This window comes from Lepidochelys olivacea (genome assembly GCF_965140295.1).
Source record: "Lepidochelys olivacea isolate rLepOli2 genome assembly, chromosome: 11".
Lineage (NCBI taxonomy): Eukaryota > Metazoa > Chordata > Testudines > Cheloniidae > Lepidochelys > Lepidochelys olivacea.
Window position 1 is genome coordinate 32275171 of NC_140421.1, and position 26927 is coordinate 32302097.

General features: G+C 41.6%; 1 protein-coding gene across 12 annotated transcripts in view; it reads left to right on the forward strand.

Annotated features, from left to right (window-relative positions):
- Positions 1–26927, forward strand: part of PKP4 (plakophilin 4) — a 241943-nt gene that overhangs the window by 189047 nt on the left and 25969 nt on the right. For all 12 annotated transcript variants that reach the window (XM_084642560.1, XM_084642567.1, XM_084642566.1 and 9 more), the window contains one exon: positions 25758–25941. In XM_084642560.1, the coding sequence (XP_084498686.1) occupies positions 25758–25941 (184 nt within the window). The remainder of the gene's footprint in view (positions 1–25757; positions 25942–26927) is intronic.

Genomic DNA, 26927 nt, shown 5'->3' on the forward strand with positions numbered 1-26927 from the left:
ATGTGATTTAAATACCTTGTGGTGGAAAAATTAGTAACATCATTTACCTAAACTACAACACTAATTCAAAACTAGTTATGAGCACTATGATTTTCAAGGTGTATTTCTTTTATAATGCATACTTTTAATGCTGTTACAAAAGCTAGAGCAATAAGAATTAGTATGCGCTTAGGAGCGGTTATTGATTCTAAATCAATCTATAGTCTCTGGGTTTCATTTTTAAGCATCAACAGTTAATAAAAAACAAAATAAAGTGAAGTTTGCAAACAATGAAATGAATATCAGCAAACTTTCCAGGAGCAAGAAAGTGAAAGAAAAAGGTGATTTTGCAAGTGATATCTAAGGATCTTTTCACCATGATATTTCTGCTACTATTGTATTCCTCGCCATTTTTGCTAATGTAAACAAAAAAGGTGGTGTGGGTTTCTGATAAACTGCTTTGTGGAGGTTCTAGATTTCATCAGTACACAAGGAATTGGAAATTACTTTGATACGTATTTACCGTGAAAGACTAATTAGATAACAAATAACAATTATAGAAATGGAGAGACGGGGTGGGGAGTGAAATAATGTCTGTCTTAGGACCAACTTCTGTTGGTAAATGAAACAATCTTTTGAGCTTGCACAGAGCTCTTCTTCAGGCTCTGTCTGACCTCAAAAGGCCCTAGATACTTTATGTATAATGTTGTAGGCTAAAGTTATACTGACTATTTAAGCTCAATACATCATGTTGTTTTAAGAGTAGTAAGCATTTTAAACGGGGTCAGTGATGGGTTTGATGCTGAGGAGGAACATTCTTCATGGGGAATTGGGAACTGGGATGCCCTGAATGTTACCTGCAAGGTATTTTTAAGACCGGCAGAGTCTCAAGGAGTGTGCTGAGGAGGTGGACAGACTGGTGTGTCAGGGAGCTGGAACACAGTTTAAACTCCAGCAAAACTCTTTCTGGCTGAGACAGAGGAGTAACACTGGCTCCTGGTTCTGGGCACCCTGAGAAAGCATCACACAGGAATGGATAGATAGGGCTGAATCAGCAGGTTCAGGACGGTGTTGCATGTTTGAATTTAATAACAATTCAAGACTGTCAAATAACAGGCTCAAATGGAATTATTTAATCAAAGATTATCAATCAGAGATTAGTATAGTACTATACAGAATACTGAAAGAAGAGAGACATCACTCTTGGTGTCAGGTGAAGACTTGGCCTCTTTCTGTCTCCCCTCTATAACTGGTAAGTTTTCACAGATGGCAGTTTTCACTCCCCAACCTAGTTTTCAAGCCCTTTGTTCTTTTTATAGGGTATGAGACACAAACTCCTTTTTGGAGAGAAATTTTTTTCCCATAATTAATTTCACTATGTATTCTTTGTTTTTGACATTACTGATTAAATTTCTTTTATGGTGCTCAGTTTACCTAATTGATGAGTAAAAAGGAATCTCTAATCTGGTCATTATTTCTAAGAGCTGTAAAAACGGACAGTTTTTAATGAGTTAAAAACATCTTTCAATGGGCCATTATTTCATCTATTACAGAAAACATCTGCCATAAAAATTATCCCTTATCAATCACCCAGTTTTGTTTATTACATACTTCTGTAGACATTTTTGTAGTTTGAGGGTGTCTTTTCTCTGGACACCTGGATTCCCACATCTGAAGATGCTGAGGATAATTAGATACAGCTCAACACTCAATCACACAAAGTTCCTGAATATAGGTCACTCGTAGGTTATAAACCAACACTCTGGCCTTACTATTCAAACACACTCTTTGCTAATACCATAAAGATTTTTTTGAGAATAATTAATGTGTGAATGAATTTAACATACAAAAAGGAAAAGAGGACTAAAAGGGTTAGTATTTACTAACGATGGTGTTTCAGAGGGCATGGTGGAAGGGACAGGGCTGTCCACTGAGATTCTTGGGTCTCAGCTTTATCTTCCTGTAATCACTCTGTTTACTGTTAGCCAAGTCATTAGGAGTTTAGTTGGAGGAGCGTTCAGAGAGTAGCAGGCATATACTGGTACCTGGTGGCCTGGGAAGACGGAGTCCCAATTTCTTGGACTCTGTTAATTGATAACCTGCTCCCTTCTCAGCCTGTGGCACAAAGAAATGGGAAGGAAATTGCTGTGAACACAAGGGGTGTGAGGTCTCTGTATTCAACCCTCACAAGAAGGAACAGGTGTCTATGGTGAGTTACTCAGTAACAGGTTCTGCATGAGGCTGGAGCCAATGGTGAGTGGGCCACTAGGTCTGAGGGTCCTGGGGCAGGGCTCATTCTGAGCAGGCTCCAGCTCTGCTAGAAGGGCTGGAAGGAAAATGGGGGAGAGAGGGGAATGGGAAGACGAGGGTGAGGATTAAAGCAGATGGCCAGGCTGAAGAGGCAGTAGGGAAGGTCAGCATGAGGGCAGGGGACAGGCTGTGGAGGCTCTGGGTTGATGTCATGAGGACAGGGCTTGGTTTGAATTTAGTGGACTCTTATGAGTTAGGCTGACAGTACAGAATGTGGCATTCTCTGGGTTTATCTACATTTGAATGGAATTTTGAATTAACTTGAGGTTTTTCAGGATAAACAGCACTGATAAACTTTGGGAAGAACACGTTTTCTTAATTATCTGGTGTCTCTTTCCACATTAATGCTTCCACTTTGGAAGCTCATTCACTCAAATTCAGAATGAGTCATTGCTCAGTGGGGTATACGAGAATGCAATCTCTTCATATCGTGGCATTGGGCCAGCCTGCAGGAGAATGCGAAGAGCTTGGCTCAGGAGATCAGGCTCTCTATTCCTGACTTTCCCATCTGTATGACCTGGGCCAGTCCCTTTCCCACACTGTTCTCTGCAAGGGGATAACGGCCTCAGTCAGGGAGCAGACAAATCAGAGCTCTTTCTGAGCTGCACCTTGTCTGCTCTGCAAAACCCCCGGACATTTCCTGTTGTTATTTAAAATCTCCCCCAGACACAGAACAGAGACTGAAGAAAGCCTTTGTCCAGGAAAACTCGGACGTATGGTAGGTAACCCTATCCATGTTCCCCCCCCACCTCCTGTGAGCCATGGGTCAGTCATAAGCAGTACAAATACAGAGGTGTGGGGGTTTGGGTTTTTTTTATTTTATTTTATTTATTTTTTACTTGTTTGGGATTGTACATGAGTACGAGGGCTTGCCTGCATGCAGGAATTTGCAGGATCAAGGCCTTAATTTGTATTTGACAATGGGTAAAAACTAGTTTTTTTAAAATATTAGTTAAATGGCTATTGTTCGTAAAACAGTTTGATGTATTCATCTTAAATAGTTAAGTGGCACTTCAAAATAACTTTAGCCCTAAGCATTTTATCTTTAAAGCAGTACATATAATTTTATTCAAATGTATATAGCAGCCTTAGTTGTTTTTCTGTTTTTTCGAAAGTAAATTTAATATTGAGTGATGTGACCATCCTTCTATCAGTTGTATTCAGTATTGCATTTGCCTGCTGTTGATCACTTCCTTATCAATTTTAGGTTAATCAAATAGTAACATGTATTAAATAAAATAAGTAATGTACAAAATCATTTATAATAATCAAAATATGAAAATAAATTATTTTTAAAATAATCTCAAAATATTCAGAAACATTTAGTGCAGGAGTGACAAAGGTCTTGATCTAGCTGAATGCAGCCTCCATTGCTGCTGAACCATTGCTTTGGTGCCCTTTTAAGCTCTGCAGTCAAAGAGGCTAATCAATTGGATGGGGAGGAGGGTTATGCTTCTTTGGTAAGTGCAGCACATTTTATTAGGCATTCTGCAACAACTATTCCTAAGTGTAGTCTTTGACTCATTCCAGCTTAACTTCCATAATAGGCATTAACTATATCAGGTGGGGCTCTGCTGATCATACTCAGAAATTCCTCTTTCTGTCCTCAAGTTCCCCACACATAGACAGTATGTGTGTAGATACTTTCTTAGACACCTGGAAATGGCAGGCTAATCTATTCTATTTTAATTTACTTACCTCTCACTAGGTTGGGTTATCCTGTGAATTTCAGGAGCTTTTGGGTCTTATATAGTAGAAAAATATCCATAAGAGTACAAAATCCAGATTATATATTTTAGAATCCAGATGCAGTTTTTAATTACTGACTCATCCACCAAGAGAGCTCTGCCATGAATTGACAATTCAAATCTGAGAACTAGTGTAAAATTTCTCAAGAGGGGAGCCAGCCAGTAGCAACATCAACAAATTGAGTCCCTTCTACTTCTCCCATATTATTACTGTGATAGGAAGCCCTGCTTCTGCCTGGGAGAGATGGCTGTCAGTGAATGAAGAGGGTGACAGAAATCATAAATTGAGACTTCTACTTTATGTAGTCTGATTCATTTGGGTGATGGATTGTTGGGGACAGGAGGTGTAGGATGTTTGCTTGTTTGTAAAGGGGCAGTAGTACTGGTATTTTATGAGGCTGTGAATGGTTGGTGGATTTTGAAGGTGTGTTAATTGTAGTGTTTTGTCCCGGCCTCTGTGTGTGCTGGGGGAAAGACAGAGAGAGCAGTACCAGAGAGGGTGAGGTGCTCTGGCCAGAAGCCAGGAGGGGAAGTGCAGTGTGAGAGGCCAGAGGGGAGCTTCCTAAAGACACAACAACATGTGTGTGAGAGCCAGCAAGCTCAGAACAGTACAATAGAGACAGTCAGTACAGAAAGCAGAAAACCCACTGTGAAGCAGTGACAGACCAAGCCAAGCAGGACCCCATAAAGGGGCATGAACAACAGTACTAGAAACAGGATGGGCCTATAGGGAGTGTCTGAGACATGCTGTAAAGGGAATGAGAGACAGTCACAGAGACCCTAGCTAGGGAGAGTAAATGGAGTAGCTGGGAGGAGGCCAAGCTGTGGGATTCCAGTAACCCTTCTCCCCATACTGCTCTGAGACCAACCAGGCAGGGAGTTGTAAATAGAATCTGCCTGGGGAGTTCCTAGCAGCCACTGAGCCAGGGAGAGGCTGGAGAGTCCTGTGGGCTAACTGCAGCCAGATCTGTGGAGGCTTTCCCAGTCCAGTCCCAAGGCAAAGATATGCATGAGCTGTGCACCAGAGGCAACCCCACCTTGCAGCAGGCCGGGCAGTCCTAAGCTCAGAAGAGGACATATTTTTTTCTTTTCTCTTTTTCTCCCCATTTTTGACACTGGACTGCCAGGTCAGTGAGCAGACCACTCCCCCAATGAGTATTCAGCAAGTGCATTCACCCACTTAGGAGGTGGGTCTTCACTCACTCACACCTACTGGGGAGAAAGAGACTTACGGTTTAAAGGGTGGAGGGGGTTGTATGTATACCTACAGAGTATAAGGATTGCTTTAGTATATTTAAAACCTTTGACCTGCTTAGTATATTTTGAAGCTGGCTAATACATTTTCTCCTGTTTTTAGGCTGTTCCTGGGAAAGATAAAACTCTTTGATTTTGATCTGCTATTTTGTGTGTGCCCCATTTTAAACAGTTCAGTTCAAGATATAGCTACTACCCCAGTTAAGAGTATGTTAACTCTTATCTAGTAACTGGTTGGAAGCACCCCACCTCAGACACATCTGACGTGGGTAAGAGGAGCAACTGGGGAGGAGGTACTGTGACGAAAGGGCGAGGCAATTTGGAAGCTCCTTCGCCATAGTCTCCAGTTTTGAAGCTCAGTCCCAGGATCTCACAAGCAGCTGTGATGTCCCTCAAAAGGGAGGGTAATTGGTAATTTGGTTGCAGCCTTAAACCCAATTCCAGAGTGTTCTAAGGACCCAGTAGGCAAGGCCCTGCTGGTGTAACCTCACTAGGTAGATCCCGGGGAAGAAAGTCCCCTAAAATTACTAGTGTCTTACCTTCTCACAGGTGGAAAACTACACCCAGACTCTTCCTCTTGATAACATTGGGGGTCATGAAATACCGGTTGTTTTCCATCCCACAGGAATAACTTAGGGTGTGGGTAGGGTCCCATTTTACAACACCCCTGTGCCTAACGCCGTTAAACAGATATGATGTGGCTTTTGATGATACTGTTCTATGGTCTGTACTGAATCTGCCTACTCGACACCGTCCTCCGTAATTGAGATACTGCTCAGGAATCTCTTAATGTGGAGCACCCATAGGGGCACTGCTCAAAGAAGGAGAGATTACTTACCTTGTACAGTAACTGGAGTTCTTTAAGCTGTGTCCTCCTTTGGGTGCTCTACTACCTACCCTCCTTCTTATCTGCCTCGGAATCGTTTTACCACATTTTTATGGTTGAAAAGAGATGGGAGTGGTGGCAAGTCTGCCCTCCCATTCCACTGCCCATATACCCTCATACCAGAGTATGAGGATGTCTAGGGCGCAGGCATGGCCCTGAAGACACTGCTAATTAAAAGCTTCAGTCAAGAGCACACAGGTGTGCACACTTCCTGACATCAAGTACCCGTGGGGGACACATCTCTAAGAACTCCAGTTACTATATAAGGTAAGTAACCTCCTTCTTCACCAGTTGTAGTTTTCAAATGGTCTTCAAGTGTAGCCCAGTGGAGCACATTTTAGTAGTGTTTTCTAGAAGTCACAAAAATCTGTATTATAGTAACAAAGTCCAAAACCAAAGAGAAAATCTAAAGTACATAACTGGATACATGTTCAACAAGGTGGTGTTTGCGACTGACACCACCTAGGGCACTACAAAAGGTTGGGATCCCAGAACACTCCCAAACTGCAAACTTCTTGGGCAAAAAGTGGACACATCCTCAGCATCTTCTCCAGAATGAACTCCAGCCATCTCACCCTTATCCACAGCTTAAGTTTGAGTTTAAACAGGTAAAGGACAAACTTAGCACCATCTGGGCCCGATGATGCACATTTAATTTGCAAACTGGTGGCTCACAAAGGTATCATCTCACTATCTTACCACAGGAACATCAAATACACTTTGATTCAATCTGGTGGCAAAACAGAGCTTTGCAGAGCCCCCACACAAGAGATTCTTAGGTCAGAGGAGCGACTATTTAAAAACCCTTTGCCACCTCTCAGACAGGAATAAAACTACTTGCGTAATACCATCCATCCCAGACACCGAATCTGCTGGCAAGTTTTTTTAAAAAAAGCCCTCACAGTTAACAGTATAAGAAGTTACTGAAAGATTTAAAAGAATCATCATGAATGCCTATTCATGGTCCATTGCCAGAAGTTTGTCACCTCACAATATTAGTGCAGGTCTTAAACCAGAATGAATAGTATGAATGAAAATTTAAGGATTCTAGATGACAGAGTTGCCCTTTTTGCAATCTTCTCAATACTCTTGTCTCCAAAAGGATAGTTAAAGACAAGGCAATAGTTGGAAAGAATTTCCAATATCAAGAAATGGCTTGTTGAGTACAGGCCTGGTATTCACTCATTTGAGAAATGTTGGCATCCCATCTTCCACAGGGAGGTATTAACCTTAACTGTCAGAAAAACCAATATGTCCCCACTTGCTTTTTACGAGCAATGAGGAAAATGAGTCCAACTCTCAGCTTATAGATTAAAGCTCCCCTAGTACTTTCATAATCTGTCAGCAAAACTGTCTGAATCCCAGATAGAAGATTGCATTTAACTTGTTCCCTCTAGAAGCAGAAATTCTCCCATGACAGCAACCAAGCCTGCCCAAATCAAGTCAAACCTGTTCTTGAAGTAAATGGAAAATTACTTACTATGCAGAAAAGTTGATTGTTTCCAAGTGGCTTCAGCAACCAGGATTCAACAGACTGTCAACCACTCAAAATTATTGCATCTTGTTGTACTTCAAAAAAAGTTTACTATTTTTAATGCAATAGTGCACAGACAGTCCAAGCAGGATCAGGATCCCACTGCGGTAGGCATTGACAAATCACACAAAGAGATTGTCATAGTCTTGAAAAACTTAAAAGCTGTAACTAGGAAACAACTTTTAAAAAGTGACAAGCTATTTACTTCAATATGAATGAGTGGAAATATTCATCTACTGTGGAATGTAGTCACGTTATTTTCTGAATTTCTATGCCTGACAGACCAAAAAAAGTAGGAATGAATATTCTTGTACAGTTGTTTCATTCTACTGTGGTTCACTGAAATAACTTTTTTAAACTATGTCTCCTCATCTAATTTATTACTAGGTTTCACTGAATGCTTTATTTTCTAACTAATTTAGTAAACCATAGGTTAAAAAGCTCCCACACTCCTCCGTACAATTCAGTTAAATTCCTGCATTTTATGTTGCATCTTTACCTTTGAAAGAAGCTGGGACTGATTATGTTTCCAAAGGTTTTGTAAAAACTCTCAAGTATGAATCACAACCATTTCTTGTAACATTCTTGTGTATTCTTTGTTATATTTGAAGAGTTAAGTCTAGGTAGAAATCTATGACCGTAATGAATTTTTCTGTTAACAATTCACAATTATCAATTGCTATGGTAATATTTTTTTAAATCAAAAGATACGTTTGGTTTCAATTTTATTTTTACTTGATGTCTGAAGTCTCAGTAACATTGTAAAATGCATGTCTGAGATGTCTTAAATGCATGGATGAAAAGCAGGAGAGTATTGAACCCAGAAGAAATGTCACTGATTTGTTACCAGACAGTTGAGTAACCTTCATTTCCAGTACTGATGATTGCAAGTGAGAAAACATCAAACTGTCTGAAATCATTATGCTTTTAAAACAGTGTTTGTTGGAGATGTTGCTCTTTGAAAAGGAGTGATCCAGAGAAATCCTGGAGAATGTTATGAGAAGTAAATATCTGGCCCTTTCTTTATAAACTATGATAGGATCTAGACACCTTTTAAACACTGATGTAGTATTGTCTAGCATTTGTCCACAGAGCTGTAATTTACCTTTATTTATGCAAATATGATGTATAGAACACTACAATAAGTTATTATTTACATCTGAGATATAAATTAATAAATTACAAAGAAGTTTTGCAGGGAGCAGTTGATGGTGAATACATCCATTTCACACTCATACCATACTCGAGAAATATGGTGATATATTACCTGGATCTGTTCCCTTTCTCCTTTTATCATTAAAGATCCTAAGCCAAATTCTGACCCCTGCAAAAAGCCCAAATAGTCCTTCTCTCCCTCCCAAGGCACATTACAACATGAGTGGAGACACTCCACAACCAATATTTAATCCTCAAGAATTCAGCAGAATTAGAGTCATAGAAATGTAGCATTGGAAGGGACCTTGATAGATCATCTAGTCCAGTCTCCTGCACTGAGGCAGGACTAAGTATTATTTAAACCATCCCTGACAGGTATTTGTCTAACCTGTTCTTAAATATCTCCAATGACAGAGATTCCATAATCTCCCGAGGTAATTTGTTTTTCCTAAGGTCTAACCTAACATCCCTTGCTGCAATTTAAACCCATTACATCTTGTCCTGTCATCCATGGTTAAGGATAAAAAATTTATCACCCTCCTCTTTATAACAACCTTTTATGTACTTGAAGACTGTTATCATATCCCCCTTCAGTTTTCTCCAGAATAAACAAACCCAATATTTTAATCTTTCCTCATAGGTCACGTTTTCTAGACCTTCAGTCATTTTTACTGCTTAACTCTGGATTTTCTGCAGTTTGTCCACATCTTTCCTGAAATGTGGTGCCCAGAACTGGACATAGTATTCCAGCTGAGGCCTTATCAGTGCTGAGTACAGTGGAAGAATTACTTCTCATGTCTTGCTTATAGCACTCCTGCTAATAGATCCCAGAATGATGTTTGCTTTTTTTGCAGCAGTATTACATTCATAGATTCATAGATATTTAGGTCAGAAGGGACTGTTATGATCATCTAGTCTGACCTCCTCACCTTGTTGGCTCATATTTAGTATGAGAACCACTATAACCCCCAGATCCTTATCCCCCAGTAGTCCTTCCCAGTCAGTCATTTCCCATTTTGTATTTGTGCAATTGATTATTCCTTCGTAAGTATAGTACTTTGCCTTTGTCCTTATTGAATTTCAGACCAGTTATTTCAGACCATTTTCCCAGTTTGTCAAGATCATTCTAATCCTGTCCTCTAAAGTGCTTGCAACCACTCCCAGCTTGGTATCCTCTACAAATTTATAAGTGTACTCCCTATACCATTGTCCAAATCATTTATGAAGATACTGAATAGAACCAGACCCAGGACAGATCCTTGCGGGACCCCACTAGACATGAAACTTCCAGCTTGATTATGAACCATTGATAACTACTCACTGAATATGCTTTTCCAAACACTTGTGCACACAGCTGATACTAGGTTCATCTAGGCCAGGGTGGGCAAACTTTTTGGCCCGGGGGTCACATCGGGGTTGTGAAACTGTATGGAGGGCCAGGTAGGGAAGGCTGTGCCTCCCCAAACAGCCTGGCCCCTGCTCCCTATCTGTCCCTTCCCACCCCCTGACTGCCCCCCTCAGAACCCCCGTCCCAGCCAACCCCCTGGCTCCTTGTCCCCTGACTACCCCCTCCTGGGACCCCCCACCCCTAACCACCCACCGGGGACCCCATCCCCTGACTGCCTCCCCCCGAACCTCTGCCCCATCCAACCGCCCCCTGTTCTCTGTCTCCTGACTGCCTTCAGGGACCCCCTGCCCCTTATCCAACCCCCCCGCTCCCTTACCATGCTGCTCAGAGCAGCAGGAGCTCACAGCCATGCCGCCCGCGCTGCCCAGCAGGAGTGGCGGGCCAGAGCGCTGGCAGTGTGGTGCGGCGGTGCTGCTGTGGGGGAGGGGCCGGGGGCTAGCCTCCACGGGAGCTCAGGGGCCGGGCAGGATGGTCCCATGGGCTGGATGTGGCCCGCGGGCCGTAGTTTGCTCACCTCTGATCTAGGCTATATTTCTCTAGTTTGTTTATGAGAAGGTCATGTCAGACAGTATCAAAAGCATTATTAAAGTCAAGAAAGATCACATCTACTGCTTTCCCCCCATCAGAAAAGGATATTAGTAGGGCCCTACCAAATTCACGGCCATGAAAAACACGTCACTGACACTCTTTTGTGTGATTTTTCCCTATATTATATAGATTTAACGGGGGAGACCAGCATTTCTCAAATTGGGGGTCCTGCCCAAAAGGGAGTTGCAAGGGGTGTCACAAAGTTATATTAGGGTTGGTTGCGGTATTGCCTCCCTTATTTCTGCACTGCCTTCAGAGCTCGGTAGCTGGAGAGTGGCGACTGTTGACTGGGCGCCCAGCTCTGAAGGCAGCGCCCCGCTAGTGCGGCACAGAAGGGTGACAGTACCATACCTTGACGTCCTTACTTCTGCGCTGCTGCTGGCAGCGGCTCTGCCTTTAGAGCTGGGCCCTCAGCAGCCACCACTCTCCAGCTGCTCAGCTCTGAAGGCGGTGTCACCACCAGCAGCAGTGCAGAAGTAAGGGTAGCAGTACTGCACCCCCTCTACAATAACCTTCTGCCACCCCCAGCTCCTTTTTTGGCCAGAACCCCTACAATTACAACACTGTGAAATTTCAGATTTAAATAGCTGAAATAAGGAAATTTACTATTTTTTTAAATCCTATGACCATGAAATTGACCAAACTGGACCGTGAATTTGGTAGGGCTCTAGATATTAGGTTGGTTTGACTTGTGCTTGACAAATCCATGTTGACTGTTACTTATCACCTTATTTTCTTCTAGGTGCTTACAAATAGATTGCTTGATTTACTCCATTATTTTACTGGGTACCGAAATTAAGCCGATTGGTCTATAATTCCTTGGGATGTTTTTATTCCCTTTTTTATAGATCGGGACCTCAACCCCTTTTCCAGTCCTCTGGGATCTGTCCCATCCTCCACAAGTCTCAAAAATAATTGTTAATGGCTTAGAGATCTTTTTAGCCTGTTCCTTAAGTATTCTGGGATGTATTTCATCAGGACCTGTCAACTTGAAGACACCTAACTTGTCTAAGTAATTCTTTTTCCTATTTGAGCTTCAGATCCAACCTTTTTACAGAGATGTTCACTAGGTTAGCCATCCAATCACTACTAACATTTTTGGTGAAAACTGAAATCAAAAAGTCATTTAATACTTTGGCCATTGCTGCGTATTCTGTTACTGTCTTTCCCATCTCATCGAGGAATGGGCCTGCCCTGTCCTTGGTATTCCTCTTGCTTCTCATGTATTTGTAAAAGGCTTTCTTGTTGCCCTTTATGTCTCAACCTAGTTCAATCTCATGGTGTGCCTTGGCCTCTTTAATTTTGTCTGTACATGCTTGCGTTGTTTTTTATATTCAGCCTTCATAATTTGGTGTAGTTTCCACTTTTTTCCTGGTGTAGCAAGGGTGTTCTCTTACCAGACTTCCTCTCTTTCCAACACATTGGGATAATTTGCTCTTATGCTCCAATTAAAATCTCAAAAAACTGCCCACTCTCCTGAACTTTTTTCCCTTAGATTTACTTAACATGGGCTCTCACCTACCAATTCTTTGATTTTGCTAAAGTCTGCCGTCTTGAAGTCCATTGTCTATATTTTGCTGTTTTCCCTCCTACCCTTCCTTAGAATCATTAACTCTATCATGTCATGATCACTTTCGCCCAAACTGCCTTCCACTTTGAAATTCTCAACCAGTTCCTCCCTATTTGTCATAATCAATTCTAGAACAGTCTCTCCCCTAGTCGCTTTTTCCACCTTCTGTAATAAAAAGTTGTCTCCAGTGTATTCCAAGAATTTGTTGGATAATCTGCACCCTGCTGTATTATTTTTCCAGTAGATGTCTAGCTAGTTTGAAGTCCCCCTTCATCACTAAGTCCTGTGTTTTGGATGATTTTTAGTTGTTTAATAAAAGCCTCATCCATCTCTTCTTCCTTGTTAGGTGGTCTGTAGTAACCCCTTGTTTTTACCCCTTTTATCTTTACCCAGAGACTTTCAACACATCTGCCTCCCACTTCTATCTCAACCTCAGTGCAAGTGTATACATCTTTGATATGCAAGACAATGCCATCTCCCTCTTTTCCCTGCCTGTCCTTCCTGAACAATCTGTGTTCTTCTGTACCAATATTCCAGTCAAGTGAGTTCTACCACCAATTTTCTGTGATGCCAACTATATTGTAATTGTGATTATTCACTAGTATTTCTAGTTCTTCCTGTTTATTCCCCATACGTCTTGCAATAGTATACAGACATCTAAGATGTTCATTAGATTTCCCCTCTGTGTTCCCTCTTGTCTCTTCTTTGTCCCTGTTATGATTGCTGCCCAGATTCGGATCCTTTACCCAGATTTCCATGTTTTGGACTTATCTGTGGGCTTTTGTCTCCTGCCCCCACCAAACTAGTTTAAAGTCCATCTCACTAAGTTACCCAGGCTGTATCTGAAGATACTCTTCCCCTTCCTTTATCAGCGGACCTCCATCTTTGCTCAGCAGTCTTCTTAGAACAGCATCCCATGGCTGAGGATGCTGAAGTCTTGGTGACACCATCTGTGCAACCATGCATTCACCTCCAGAATGTGTCTGTCTCTGGCTGGGACCTTGCCCTTGACTGGAAGGATAGATGAGAACACCACCTGCATCCCCAACTCCTTCACCCTCATTCACAGAGACCTGGAGTCACTTCTGATCTGCTCAGGGTCATACCTCGCAGTATCGTTAGTTCCCACATGGATGAGCAGCATAGGGTAGTAGTCACTGGGTCGGATGATCCTCACCAATCCTTCCATAATGTGTCAGATAAAGACTCTTGGCAGGCAGCAAACTTCCTAGGATACCAGGTCAGGCCAGCACTGGATCCCTATGTTATCCTTGCAAGGGAGTCATCGATCACCACCACCACCCATTGTTTCCTTTTGAGAGTGGTGGCCATAATGTTCCCAGCACTGATGGTACATGGCTTCTCCTCTTCCTCCTTTGGGAAAGATTCCTCATCTCACATTGCCAGGGCAGCATACCATTTTTTTCTCTCTATGGATGGTGGGTTGAGAGCAGAAGTGGAGCACGGCCTGCTGCAAGAAGTAACCAGCAGCCAGCCTCCTCCCTCTAAAGAAGCCATTTCCTCCCCGGTAATGCTACTACAGTCCCCTCCAGCTGGATTACTTCCTCACCCTTGGAGTTCTCTGTATGGATGTTTTCAGTGAATTTCTCATGTGCTCAGTCTAGCCAGCTCTTCCTGTAGTTCTCCCACCTGTTTTCGGAGAGATTCTACCAGTAGACACCTCTCTCACTTGATGGTACTCCCACCAAGGCTTTCTATGATGAGGAAATGCAGGCCACAAGTATCTGCAAATCCACACCAAGACCTGGGTAGTGGTATCCATGGTCAGTTTTTCTGTCTGAACACAGATGCAGGAGCAGTGTTGGCATTGGCAATACGACCTTTCCTGAGCCATGCTGATTTTATTCTTTCTCCCTCCTACAAACTCCCTGGAGTGGCTTCAGTGCTGCACTCTGTCATCCAGGATGTGGCTTCTGAGAAATGGGAACAAGTGTACATAGCCCATTAGCCACTGTTCCATGGCATGGAAATGCCCATTTTTCCATTCCTCGTGGTTGATGCCAAGGCCTTATCTTCCCGTATTATCATAGCTGTAGTGACATTTCCAACAGAAAGTGGGTCTCATTGCACAAGGCTTGAGGTCACAGTAATTGACATTGGGTTTTCATCCTTTTGCCACATTCTTTTGAGCTGAATCATCCTCAGAGTCTCTTCTTGTTGTATCACTACACATGGGAAGATCCATGTATGTTTCCACTGTCAGTTTGTGCCACAAGCGGCACCATAATTGGGATCTCAAAGTTTGTCTTTGTACTTAACTGACAGACCTTCCCTTACAAAGGTCTCTAAACCTCCAGAAAGGTAATGTGATATTAGAACACTGAATCCCTTAAGTATCCTTCTTCCCCAGTTTCCTTGCTCCTCTGTGTAGTCATCATCATCCTCTCACTTTAGTTTTACTTCCCAGAATGAGGAATTTCATTAGTTCTCATCTTCTTCTTGCAGGAAGTCCCTTTGATCTAGAGGATCCTTTTCATCCTGTTAGAGAGAGAGTCCCAATAAGCAGAATATCAGAATAAACTCTTTCTGCTGGCCCAGGATTGATACTTTCTGCTTCGTTTCTGTGGGCGAAAATCTCATATCGTGTGTTGGAGTCGGGGGGCCTCGTCTTCACATACCAGGAAAGGAACATGATCAGCTCCAAGTGTACAAACAGATTCCTTCCAGACTCGGCTCCATTGTAGTTTTGCTTAACTGTTTGGCTAGTATCCTAGAAGAGCTATCTGCCTATTTCTTTCCGGTTGGAGAGAAAGGGAGTTTTTCTGCAGGTTCTCCCTGAGAAATTCTATGTGGGTTTTTTCTGTCCTGTTCTAAACTTCTGCCTACACAATCTCAAGATTTGTCAGTCTTCATTTCAGATAGAAATGCCCAAATCCAGTATCTAAGTCAGTGTTTTTCAACCTATTTACCATTCTGGGCTCCATCCAATACTACCTGTATGGCCCTGTGGATGTCATGTGGGCCACAGCCATGTGCTGATTGGACCACGGATTGAGAACCACTGCTCTAAGCCATCCTGACTTCACTGTTCAGTGGCCCTAATAATATACACCCTCTGAGGCTACAGTAGCAAAATTTTGGCAAAAAATTCCCCTTGTTGCTAACACCACTGCAGCTCTTCCAAAGACCATAACAATGGAAGTTCTAGTGCAGAAAAGGCTCCTGTAGCTCATATCATTAGCTTGCTGTTGAATTCTGCTCTGGGCAGGATTAGACCACATGGTGTTTGCATCCATTATCCATTCATGCCATTATCACTGTGAAAGCTTCAATGGTTGTAAGCTTCTGCCAAAAATATGGCAGACAAGACTCCATGCATTTTGTAGTCCTCAAGCAGAACAGAGGAAGACAGGAGTGGACATTCTGTATATTTCCAAAAATAAAAAGGGGAAAAATTAAAACACCCTCTGATATTCTTATTACACTATAAAGAAGGCAAAAGTGCAACACGCCCATATTTAATCAATCCTTTGCCAGTTGCCTTTAAAATAAATCAACTCTCCAACATATCTTTAGTTTTAAAAATATATATTGTGACAAAGTTCCTCCTCTAGCTTGGTGGGTCTTGCGCTTATTGGCGGATTTGCTCACCTTGGAGCTTCACGGCAGCCCTCAGTTTGGCCATTTTTCTGAACCCACAGTCCAGGTCAACTCCTCCTGTGTCTGACCAGGAGTTGGGAGGTTTGGGGGCCCGCCCTCTACTCTGGGTTCCAGCCCAGGGCCCTGTGGAATGCAGCTGTCTAGAGTGCCTCCTGGAACAGCTGTGCAACAGCTACAACTCTCTGGGCTACTTCCCCATGGCCTCCTCCCAACACCTTCTTTATCCTCACCATAGGACCTTCCTTCTGGCGTCTGATAATGCTTTTACTCCTCAGTCCTCCAACAATACACGTTCTCACTCTCAGCTCCTAGCACCTCTTGCTCCCAGCTCCTCATACGCACCACAAACTGAAGTGAGCTCCTTTTTAAACCCAGGTGCCCTGATTAGCCTGCCTTAATTGATTCTAGCAGCTTCTTGATTGGCTGCAGGTGTTCTAATCAGCCTGTCTTAATTGTCTCCAGAAGGTTCCTGATTGTTCTGGAACCTTCCCTGTTACCTTACCCTGGGAAAAGGGACCTACTTAACCTGGGGCTAATATATCTGCCTTCTATTACTCTCCTGTAGCCATCTGGTCTGACCCTGTCGCAATATATATTTTAAAAGGAACAGAAAAACCTCGAAGATTTTTTCTACATTTGTCATAAACCTTCACTCCACTACGAAACTTCGGTTTTAGGTTTCAGTGATGGTTTCTGAAACTGTGCTGGTATCAGCTTCTTTTCGTCTGTGTTTGTATTTAAATCACTAAAAACCAACTCAGCTTGCAACTACTGCAGGCACCTTTTGTCAGCAATAGGTAATTGTCCTAGTATAAACAAAGCTAAAAACGTGTAAATTATAAATAATACAGTTAAATCTTACCTCCTGTACAAAAAGCATCTGTTGCTGACAACAGATTGCTGAACACATTTTGTCCTTGCAAGTATAGTGAGGGACAAAGTGTGTTCACACCATTTTAGAAACAATGGTTAAAACCTGTTGCCTAAGTTGACAGGGGATGAGAAGGACACACACCATTGATATCTGAATAGAAAAATGCTATTTTTTGTTGCTTTTCATATTGCATTTTATATATTTTTGGTATTTCGCAGAGGGCTGCTGTTCATGTAACTAAGGGAAATATTCTGAGATTCTATTTTTCTGTTCCACTTTACTGGCCTCCCCATTCTCCTGAATTTTTTCTTCATTTCTTCACACTAATGAATTTCTTCCCCCATCACAGCTCCATTACTTGTCTTAAATCCCCCACTGCTGCCAATGGTGAGACATGACCCATCCTTTATTCTCTGTATTTCACTGTTTTGCTGAGTTCTCTAAATCTGATTTTTTTTTCTTTTCTGTCTCTATTCTTTGCCCCCTACTCCTCTTCTGACTTCAAGAACAGTTCAGACTCCACAAACTGAAGGCATACGTCCCACAGTACTTCAGTAGCTCAAATATGGACAAGGCAGGAGGAGGCTGACTCTTTACACCAACAGCCCAGGGCCAGATTGAGGTAATCCAAGACCTAGCCACACTGTGAGATGGGGAGTCCTCTGGCTTCATTTCTATGGCCTCATCCCCACACCATGAGCTGTCCCTGCCTCTCCACTTGGACTCTCCCACTCTCATGGCACCTTTTTCCTTCCTCCCAATAGTGCCCCTCTCTTCAGAATCCCAGAGAGACAGGGAAAGACTGGGAGTAGCAGGGCAGTATTTACACCCTAGTAGCTGGGGTTTATCTACTTAAATAGATAAGTGGGTTTATCTACTTAAATAGATAAGATAGGTAGATGGACAGGATCAGCTGCACTTTTCAACAGAATCAGCTGCACAGTGCAAAGTGCAGTGCACCATAGGTAGGTATCCCAGTGTGGCATGCACCACTGTCCATTGCAGTGCCTTTTGGGAAATTTTTGCAATGTGTTGTGGGATAGAATGACTTGCCCTGGGATCTCTTGAGGCTAGGGGTCAAGTTCCCAGCATGCAACCTTCTCCATCCCATAATGCCATCCATATGCCATAATTTTTGTGCCTCTTTAAAAAGTCCCACAAATCTGCCTGGCACTTTTTGATGTCCACCATCTAACAGAAGCATGGAGCCTGCAGACCTCTGCATTAGTCTCATGAAAGTTGCAAATACAGGATGCACAATTCTATATTTGCAGAGCTACAGGGAAAACCACACAATGGGGGAGATGATTTCTTCCAACACAGGCTGCTAAGGGACACAGTGAAAAACAATTCAAGGTTATTGGTGGCATTCATGGAGCAGTTTGAGATGCCAGAGAGCCACTTCTGGGCCCATGACTGGTGGGATCACATTGTAATGCAGGTTTGGGACACTGAACGGTGGCTGCAGAACTTTTGGATGTGAAAGTCCACATTCCTGGATCTGTTTGCCAAGGTTGCTCTTGCCCTCCAGCATGGGGACACCAGAATGACAGCTGCAATGACAATTGAGAAGTGAGCTGAGAGACTCAAAGGCAGAGCAAGAAAGCCAAACAGCAACCTATAGGCCCAATGTGGTCCCGAGAGACACCTAGAGAAAGGGTCTGGGTGGGGATTGCTGGCTCAAAGAAGTTTGGGCTTGTAAGCTAAGAAACTACTGCTTTTGTTTTTAGTTCCTCCTGCATTTGGAGCAGCAGAACTTTGTACGTTCCTTGTAAATAAAAAAAACCACATAAAAGAAAATACCAGGCTCAATCATCAATTTCTTCTTCCAACTGGAACATCGTTTTACTGCAAGGTAATCTTCGTGAGGTCAACCCTGGGAGGGGGCATATGTATGTTTACCTTGCAGTAAAACTCAAGTGTCTGGTCAGTGTGTTTTTTACCTCAGCTGAGATCGTGCATGTTAGTTACCCAGAGATTAAAAAAACACATCGTATTTAGCAGTGAATACAAGGCCTTAGAAAATCATATCAAACATATAGTGTTCTTAGATTAATACAGAGCAGCCCCCATACCCTTCAGAATCTTGTAACTCTAAAGAGCTAGAGATGAAAGCTTTATAACTGGAAAAGGGATGACTAAGGCCTGATCTACACTAGGAATTTACTTTGGTATAGCGATGTCTCTCAGGGGTGTGAAAAATCCACACACAAGAGATGTAGCTATACCGACCTAACTCATGGTGTAAACCTATGTTAGTTCAACAGAAGAATTCTTCTGCCTCTTGGGGAAGTGGATTACCTACACCAATGGGGGAAAGCCTCCCATCAGTGTAGATAGTGTCTATACCAAAGAGCTACAGCAGCGCATCTACAGCCCTTTAAGTGTAGACAAGTCCTAAGCTTTCAAAAGGAGCACAGATCCAGCTAACCCAATAACCATGATAGAGATATTGGACTTTAATCTTGTCACTACTGCAGAAGTGAATGTTGCCCAGCCAGCATTTCAGAGCAGTGAAATTTTGAAATTCCATGTTTAGAGGAACGCATGCTTTTTAATATTAAGCTATGTCTACACTTGTGGTAGCATGTAGAGTACAAGCATTACACAGGAAGCTACATGCTGCAGTAAAAGGCTCTAGTGGGGGAGGCAGCGGGAAAAGGCACCAGCAGCTCCCCACTCCCAGAGCTTTTTCCTGCTGCCTACCCCCTCTCAGAGCCTTTCACTGTGGTGAAGAAAGGCTCCAGCAGCAGGGAGGCAGTGGGATTCTGCACTTCTAAAAATTAGCAGTGTAGACATAGAAGGCACTGCTTGGTCGTGTAGAGAGCCGTGTATAGTACATGCACTAGGATTCAGGCATATAGGATACTCTACTCACTTAAAAAGAAAAGGAGTACTTGTGACACCTTAGAGACTAACAAATTTATTTGAGCATAAGCTTTCGTGAGCTACAGCTCACTTCATCGGATGCATTCAGTGGAAAATACAGTGGGGAGATTTATATACACAGAGAACATGAAACAATGGGTGTTACCATACACACTGTAACAAGAGTGATCAGGTAAGGTGAGCTATTACCAGCAGGAGAGGGCGGGGGGTGGAGGGACCTTTTGTACTGATAATCAAGGTGGGCCATTTCCAGCAGTTGACAAGAACGTTTGAGGAACAGTGGGGGGTGGAGGGGGTGAATAAACATGGGGAAATAGTTTACTTTGTGTAATGACCCATCCACTCCCAGTCTAGAAAAATAGTTTACTTTGTATAATGACCCATCCACTCCCAGTCTAGAGACTTTGTGTAATGACCCATCCACTCCCAGTCTAGAGACTGGGAGTGGATGGGTCATTACACAAACTATTTTTCTAGACTGGGAGTGGATGGGTCATTACACAAAGTAAACTATTTCCTCTTGTTTATTCCCCCCCTCCATCCCCCACTGTTCCTCAGACGTTCTTGTCAACTGCTGGAAATGGCCCATCTTGATTATCAGTACAAAAGGTCCCTCCCACCCCCTGCCCTCTCCTGCTGGTAATAGCTCACCTTACCTGATCACTCTTGTTACAGTGTGTATGGTAACACCCATTGTTTCATGTTCTCTGTGTATATAAATCTCCCCACTGTATTTTCCACTGAATGCATCCGATGAAGTGAGCTGTAGCTCACGAAAGCTTATGCTCAATAAATTTGTTAGTCTCCAAGGTGCCACAAGTCCTCCTTTTCTTTTTGCGAATACAGACTAACAGGCTGCTACCCTGGAATCTACTCACTTAAGACATGCCTCACCATCTACAGTGGTATTTATACCCGTGCAGTCTCTGTACTCTACATGCCACCCTAAATGTAGATGTAACTTTAGACTAAGAGTGATAGAGAGGGATTCATGCAGAGTTCAGGTCAGGCAGTCCAAGGTACATGATAAGTGCAACTTGTTGTCTTACTCTGCAGTTTCACATGGATATTAACTTCAAGTGTGTATCATAGATGAGACTGGTAGAAACGTCTATTATTGAGATTACCCAGTACATCCAATTATAAGACCCTATTTTCAGTTGCTTATAACTTAGTCAAACTTTAACCATTTTGGCTGAAATTTCCCATGCTGGAGTGTCTGTCTCAGGCTTAATTTCAGCCAAAACTGTTTGGCCATTTCCAAGAACAAGGGTAGAGAAACATAAGTTGTTTTTCCAGTGTTAAAAAATGCTGGCAACCATTTTATGGGTTTGGGGTTTGGTTTTTTGTTGTTTTGTTGTTGTTTTTTTGAGACATTTGAGACGTGCTTTGGAACAGGAACCTTAAATTTGGCAGAGGGTGTGGCCTTTGATTCAGGGATCTGCCTTTTGCCCTTCCTGTGAAAATCCACTCAAATTTGCTGAATTAGAAGCTTTTGAAAAATCTCAGTTGTTCAATGGGAAGCCAGTGTAGGAATGCATCCAGTGCCCCAACTGAGTATCTCATAATTGAAAATCACAACATAAAACAGAGGACTGCCCATAAATATATCTGCCTTAACCAACCCCTACTCAACAGCCTTGAAAAAGATGGGCTTTGCTGCATGCCCAGAGGTTTTGTTCTGTCTCGTTTCTCTGTGGCCAGAAATGTTTGTATAATGAAGGGAGAATTAACAATGTTTTAAGGGTTTGGTCAAATTGAAAAATTAATCATGTCATTTATAATAGTTGTAATGGACTATTGAGGAAATGCTGTTTAATAACTTTCTCTGGAGGTTTGTACGCTTCTATTCTGCTCTATAAGTAGTGAAATATGATACATGAAGAGTACATTACAAAAACATCAGGTGAAGGATGAATACTAACAGAGAAGTTGGATGAATACTAACTGAGAAGTTAGATGAATTTTCAATCTGTGTTCCCTGGTGGGGGAAAAATATGGTAAAAATGCAGTGGACTAGATACTGCTTAAATTATCTACTAAACTATATCAATCCAACTGATCTCAAATATGTGTGTATACATCTGTCTTTCCTTAGATTTGGTTTCAGATTTGGTTTCGTTTTTTATAAACTATATGTCTGTAGCAGGGTGGCAAGCTATCGGTCCCTGGATAAGTATAAAAACTAAAATAATTTCTGTTGACGCACATAATAGGTGGATCTTGTTAGCTCCAACAAAAGCTGTGACAGCAAAGGTCCTCAAGGGCAAACCCTGGGAACTGCCAAGTTTGGGGAGAAAGTTTAGGCTGAAGTTGTTTGTTTCGAAGCTTTTTTGTTCTCTACTTTGGCATGCCTGTCACCCTAATTTACTTTACTCATGAGGAGAAGGAATATAATCTTATGCAGGGAGGGGCAAATTTTTTGGCCTGAGGGCCACATCTGGGTATGGAAATTGTATGGTGGGCCATTAATGCTCATGAAATTGGGGTTAGAGGGTGAGGGCTCTGGGGTAGGGCCAGAAATGAGGTTCCTGGCCAATGGGAGCTGCAGAGGTGGAGCTTGGGGCGGGGGCAGCGTGTAGAGCCCTCTGGCTGCCCCTATGCATAGGAGCTGGAGGAGGGACATGCCACTGCTTCCGGGAGCTGCTCGGAGGCACAACACGCATGGAGCAGGGCAAGCCCCGGACCCCACTTCCTGGCAGGAGCTTGAGGGCCAGATTAAAACATCTGAAGGGCCGGTTGTGGTCCCAGGGCCACAGTTTGCCCACCCCGATCTAATTATTTCAAAACAGGGCTACCTCTCTCTGCTCCTGCCGCACTGAATTGCTCTGCAGCCTTGGGAAAGAGACTTAATTTAAAAGCTTCAAAATTTTTCTAAAACAACAAGGAGTCCAGTGGTACCTTAAAGACTAACTCCTTGTTGTTTTTGTGGATACAGACTCACACAGCTACTCCCTGATACTTGACAAAAATTTTCTGGCTCTCAATTTTTGGGTGGCCAGCAGCATTCAGCTGGAGTTATGGATCTCCGCATTCCTGAAAATCAGTTGCTTGGGGTCTCAAATTGGTCACCCAAAATCAGAAACCACTTTTGAAAAATTTAACCTGAACTGCCCTGTATGAGTCCCTCACCACCTTAACTCCTTGAAAACTGGAGTTGGTAATTCTTGCCTTTTTCAAGAGGGTACTGTAAGGATTATAATAGCTGTAGAACTTTGACAGTGAACGGAATTAGAAAAGTGCAAAATAGTATTGGTAACAAGAATAAACTTTACTCTGCTTCTTTCTTAAAACTTTTGTCTTGAAATGATTGAAAGTAATTGCTGTTGCTATTAAAAGGGTCTGTTCCATATTAGAATCTAGGAGCATGTACTTTATCTTGTTTGTTGTATAGCTGTTATGAAAGGATATAACTCTTGTATTCTCTGCCTTCTCATCTGTCTTGTTGTCCCTTAGGGTGGATGTCTTTTCTGTTTACTACTTTCTTAATAGCATTTTTTATGACCCATCAAGTGTCATCCCTTCAGTGAAGATGAAGGGGATGTGCTTTATTACTTTTTAAATGAGGTAGTGAGTGCACAGATATTATTAATTTCATTAGCTGGTCCCAGAAATCTTTTCACTGCAAAGGGATAAGTAGAATTGACCAGCCTCTTCCTAATGCTTTTTCTTATGATTATTTTTCATACAGTGATGGTCGAGTGTAACCACTACAGCAGCACCAACAAAGTGCTTAGAACAGCAGAATATTATTTCATATTATTATAATTATTATTCATAATATTATTTCATTATTATAACCTTGCTAAAGAGGGGAAGGAATAAATTACTGGTTTCTTTCCAATTCCCTTTGATGCCAAGAAATTGTTTGTTAAATTATATCTAGTATGTTTTGATTCTTTGTTTTCTATGGTGAAGTTTGGTACTAGATACGCAACTTTTGGAACACCCTTCCTGACAATAAAGTTGCTGTCTGCATGTTTTTTGTATAGAGTCTAATACAAAAAAAAAGTCTTTCATTTGTTTGAGTACAGAATGACCATTTCTTTTCAAATAGCAGAAATGAAAGCAACCTAAGACTTCTGTCCCAATCCATAAATCATCTTAGATGAAGTGGAGTTGACCAGAACATTGCATCTTAAATAATGTTGGGTGTAAATTGTGTTCTAAAACAAATACCCATGACCTAAGCTTAAATACAGTTTTAAAACTTTTACTGTAAATTATTTGTACACTGAATGGAATTTGGCAAATCTGATTCCAAGTGTTTGTCTTTTTGAACAGGAATAAGTGGATTTACTCCTGTGTCTAGGATTATTTCAATTTAACCCTGAGTAGCGAAGGTCAGCTTTTGTAATAGTAAAGGTTGTATTGGCATGTTGCTAAAAGCAGAGGAGCACCTAACTTGCATACATATTTACCTACTATCCAAATGCAAGTATTAACCAGAAGTCAAATATGGGACATCAGAGCATGTGGAGAAGTGATATTCTTCAAAGGTCCACACACTTGAGACATAAAATGAGACACCACTCACAGTGTATTGTGGAGATGATCAAAATATCATCATGTATGCTCTGCTGGACTCCAAGGGCTTGGCTTCTCCTGTTGGATTCATATACACCCTTGGAGTCTGCTGGGCTCTTTGGGCTTAGTTCTTTCATGACTGTAGCAAAAAAGAAAAGTGGTAGAATTCTCCTAAGCAATATTCATTCTTGACTCCAAAATTATTTGTCATTCACAGTAAATTGTACAGACCTTTGTAGTCTCTTTTCTTACATGTTCTGGTCAATAGTGAAATAGTTAATGTTGACATTTAAGTTATCATCACTGAGTTTCAGAGTTAACATCTTAAGGTGAGCTCAGATCAGTTTACTTCACAGATTCAATTTTTTAAAATTGAAAACTTAGATTCTGCACTCAAGATGGCATCTCCAGGGTGGCAAATATATGCAGCATGCCACTTTGCTTAGAACCCTAGTACTAAGTTAATTTTCCACACAGTTGGCCACCACTGTTCTTTCTCATCCTCTGCCAACTTTACAGCATTTTCTCTGCCCTCCCCCACCCCCAAAGAACTATAAGTTGGTGCTTGTAATTTTGTGGGGAGTGCGGGGAAGATTTTTGTCTGAGAGGAGTTGCTAGTTTGGTAGGTTGTTGAGATGTTTAAGGGTTTAGCAGTTGGAGGTACAAGTGTCAGGATTGTGGTGTATATATCTCTGGGGAACATGTAGGAATATTTGGCAACTACACTGGGACTCTGGGTGTCTCTGTATTGTTACTAAAGAAGCACAGGAGTATCTTCCTCCTGGCTTCTAGAATGTGATGGGGACTTTTCCCTCGCCTGTCAGGTAACAGAAACAGGGCTCTGTCCTGCTCAGTGAATCTTTCTTTTGTACCACATCAAATCAATAGAGGGAGTTTCTCTAAGGTTCTTTTTTCCTTGATGTGAAAAGTATATTGCATTCACTTGTTCACATGCTCTCTCACGCTCATCCCCCGCACCCACCCCAGGGACCCACCAGCTTACCCAACATTAGGTCCATTGTGATAATAATTGCATGTTCTATCTGTTCCATCAGAAAGTTTAATTGGTACTCTGCTGATCTGAAATTACAGGCATGCTCCCTGATGGATCAGCCAGACTGAAGAATGTTGGGGAAAACATATCCCACAGTTTGGGATTTGTCTCCCCAGCCTGTAAAATAAATCTTTTAAGGGCAACTTTGCAGGCCATCTGTTGGTCATATGTGGAGTATATAGGTTGCATTGCAGAATTAATCCACTATATTTCTTTTTGTTGTATATAGGTAAATTAGTTTTCCCCTATGTTTAAGAAGATAGATATTTTGTGGTTACTATTGGTTTATATTTGTTCACTGTAATCAAAGTTACAAGTTATCTTCTGACATTAAATAGTACAATGGAATTCCCTTTTTAGGAGTTCTCTGGAACTTGTCCTCATGTGATGCAGTAAAGATGACAATCATTCGAGATGCTCTATCAACACTAACTAACACTGTGATAGTTCCACATTCTGGATGGAATAATTCTTCCTTTGATGATGATCATAAAATTAAATTCCAGACTTCTCTAGTTCTGCGCAATACTACAGGATGCCTGAGGTAAATCACCGTGTTCAAGATCTCTGTTAAAATAGTAATCAAGTTATACAACAATGTATTCAAATTCCTTTTAAATTGCAATTTCTTAAATAATATAGTTGTTACATCCTTTTTAACCCTCTTAGTTCTTCCTCGCATGCCAATTAGTAGGAAAAGAGCATAAATACAAACTTAGGAGCTCAGAGGTACTATTTTATGAATGTATGAATGCTGCTACTTGGTAAGGATTAAGCTTCTATTGTTTTTGTGCTCATAGCTAATCTTTTCATTATTAATCAGTCACCACTGTCTTGATACTGAGGGTACTGTCCATTAAACTTATTCTTTCGAACCTTGAATTAACTTGAGTAAAGTCATCTCTACAGAAATCACGTGATAATATTCACATCACTAATAAGATTATATAAAATATAAAACTTAATTTTGATGAAAAATACATTTGAATTCTGAAGCAAATGCAACTATTTAGAGACATTTATTTTTAATGAAAAACCTAAGTAAGAAAACTAGGAGTACTTTGTTAGATCGAATATTTTAAACATTACTGACAGCAAACAATGTACAAAAATTAAATAGACACTATCAAGTTAAAAATTGTTCTGTTGAGTGAACTTTTTTTACCTGCTATTGTTACAAGTAATATATGAGATTACTATAAACGAAAGCAATTAGAGACACATTTTTTTTCTTTTTTCTATTTTTTTTATCCATTTACCTTCTGCATTTGACACTTTATGTATAGTCAATTCACTGTTTCATCTCTTGTTTAAGCAGGTGTTTCAAACAGCAGTAAGAGAAAAAAAAAGAGCCCTTTTAAAAATAGGAAAACATAAAACCACAAAAAATGGCAGGGAATTTAGGGGCCACATGCAGTACATAAACTACTTTTTTTTTTTTAATTATTTTTAATTGGTGAGATTTCAAGTTGACTTTGTTCCTTTAACCCAGTGGTTTTCAAACTTTTTTTCAGCCACCCAGTTGAAGAA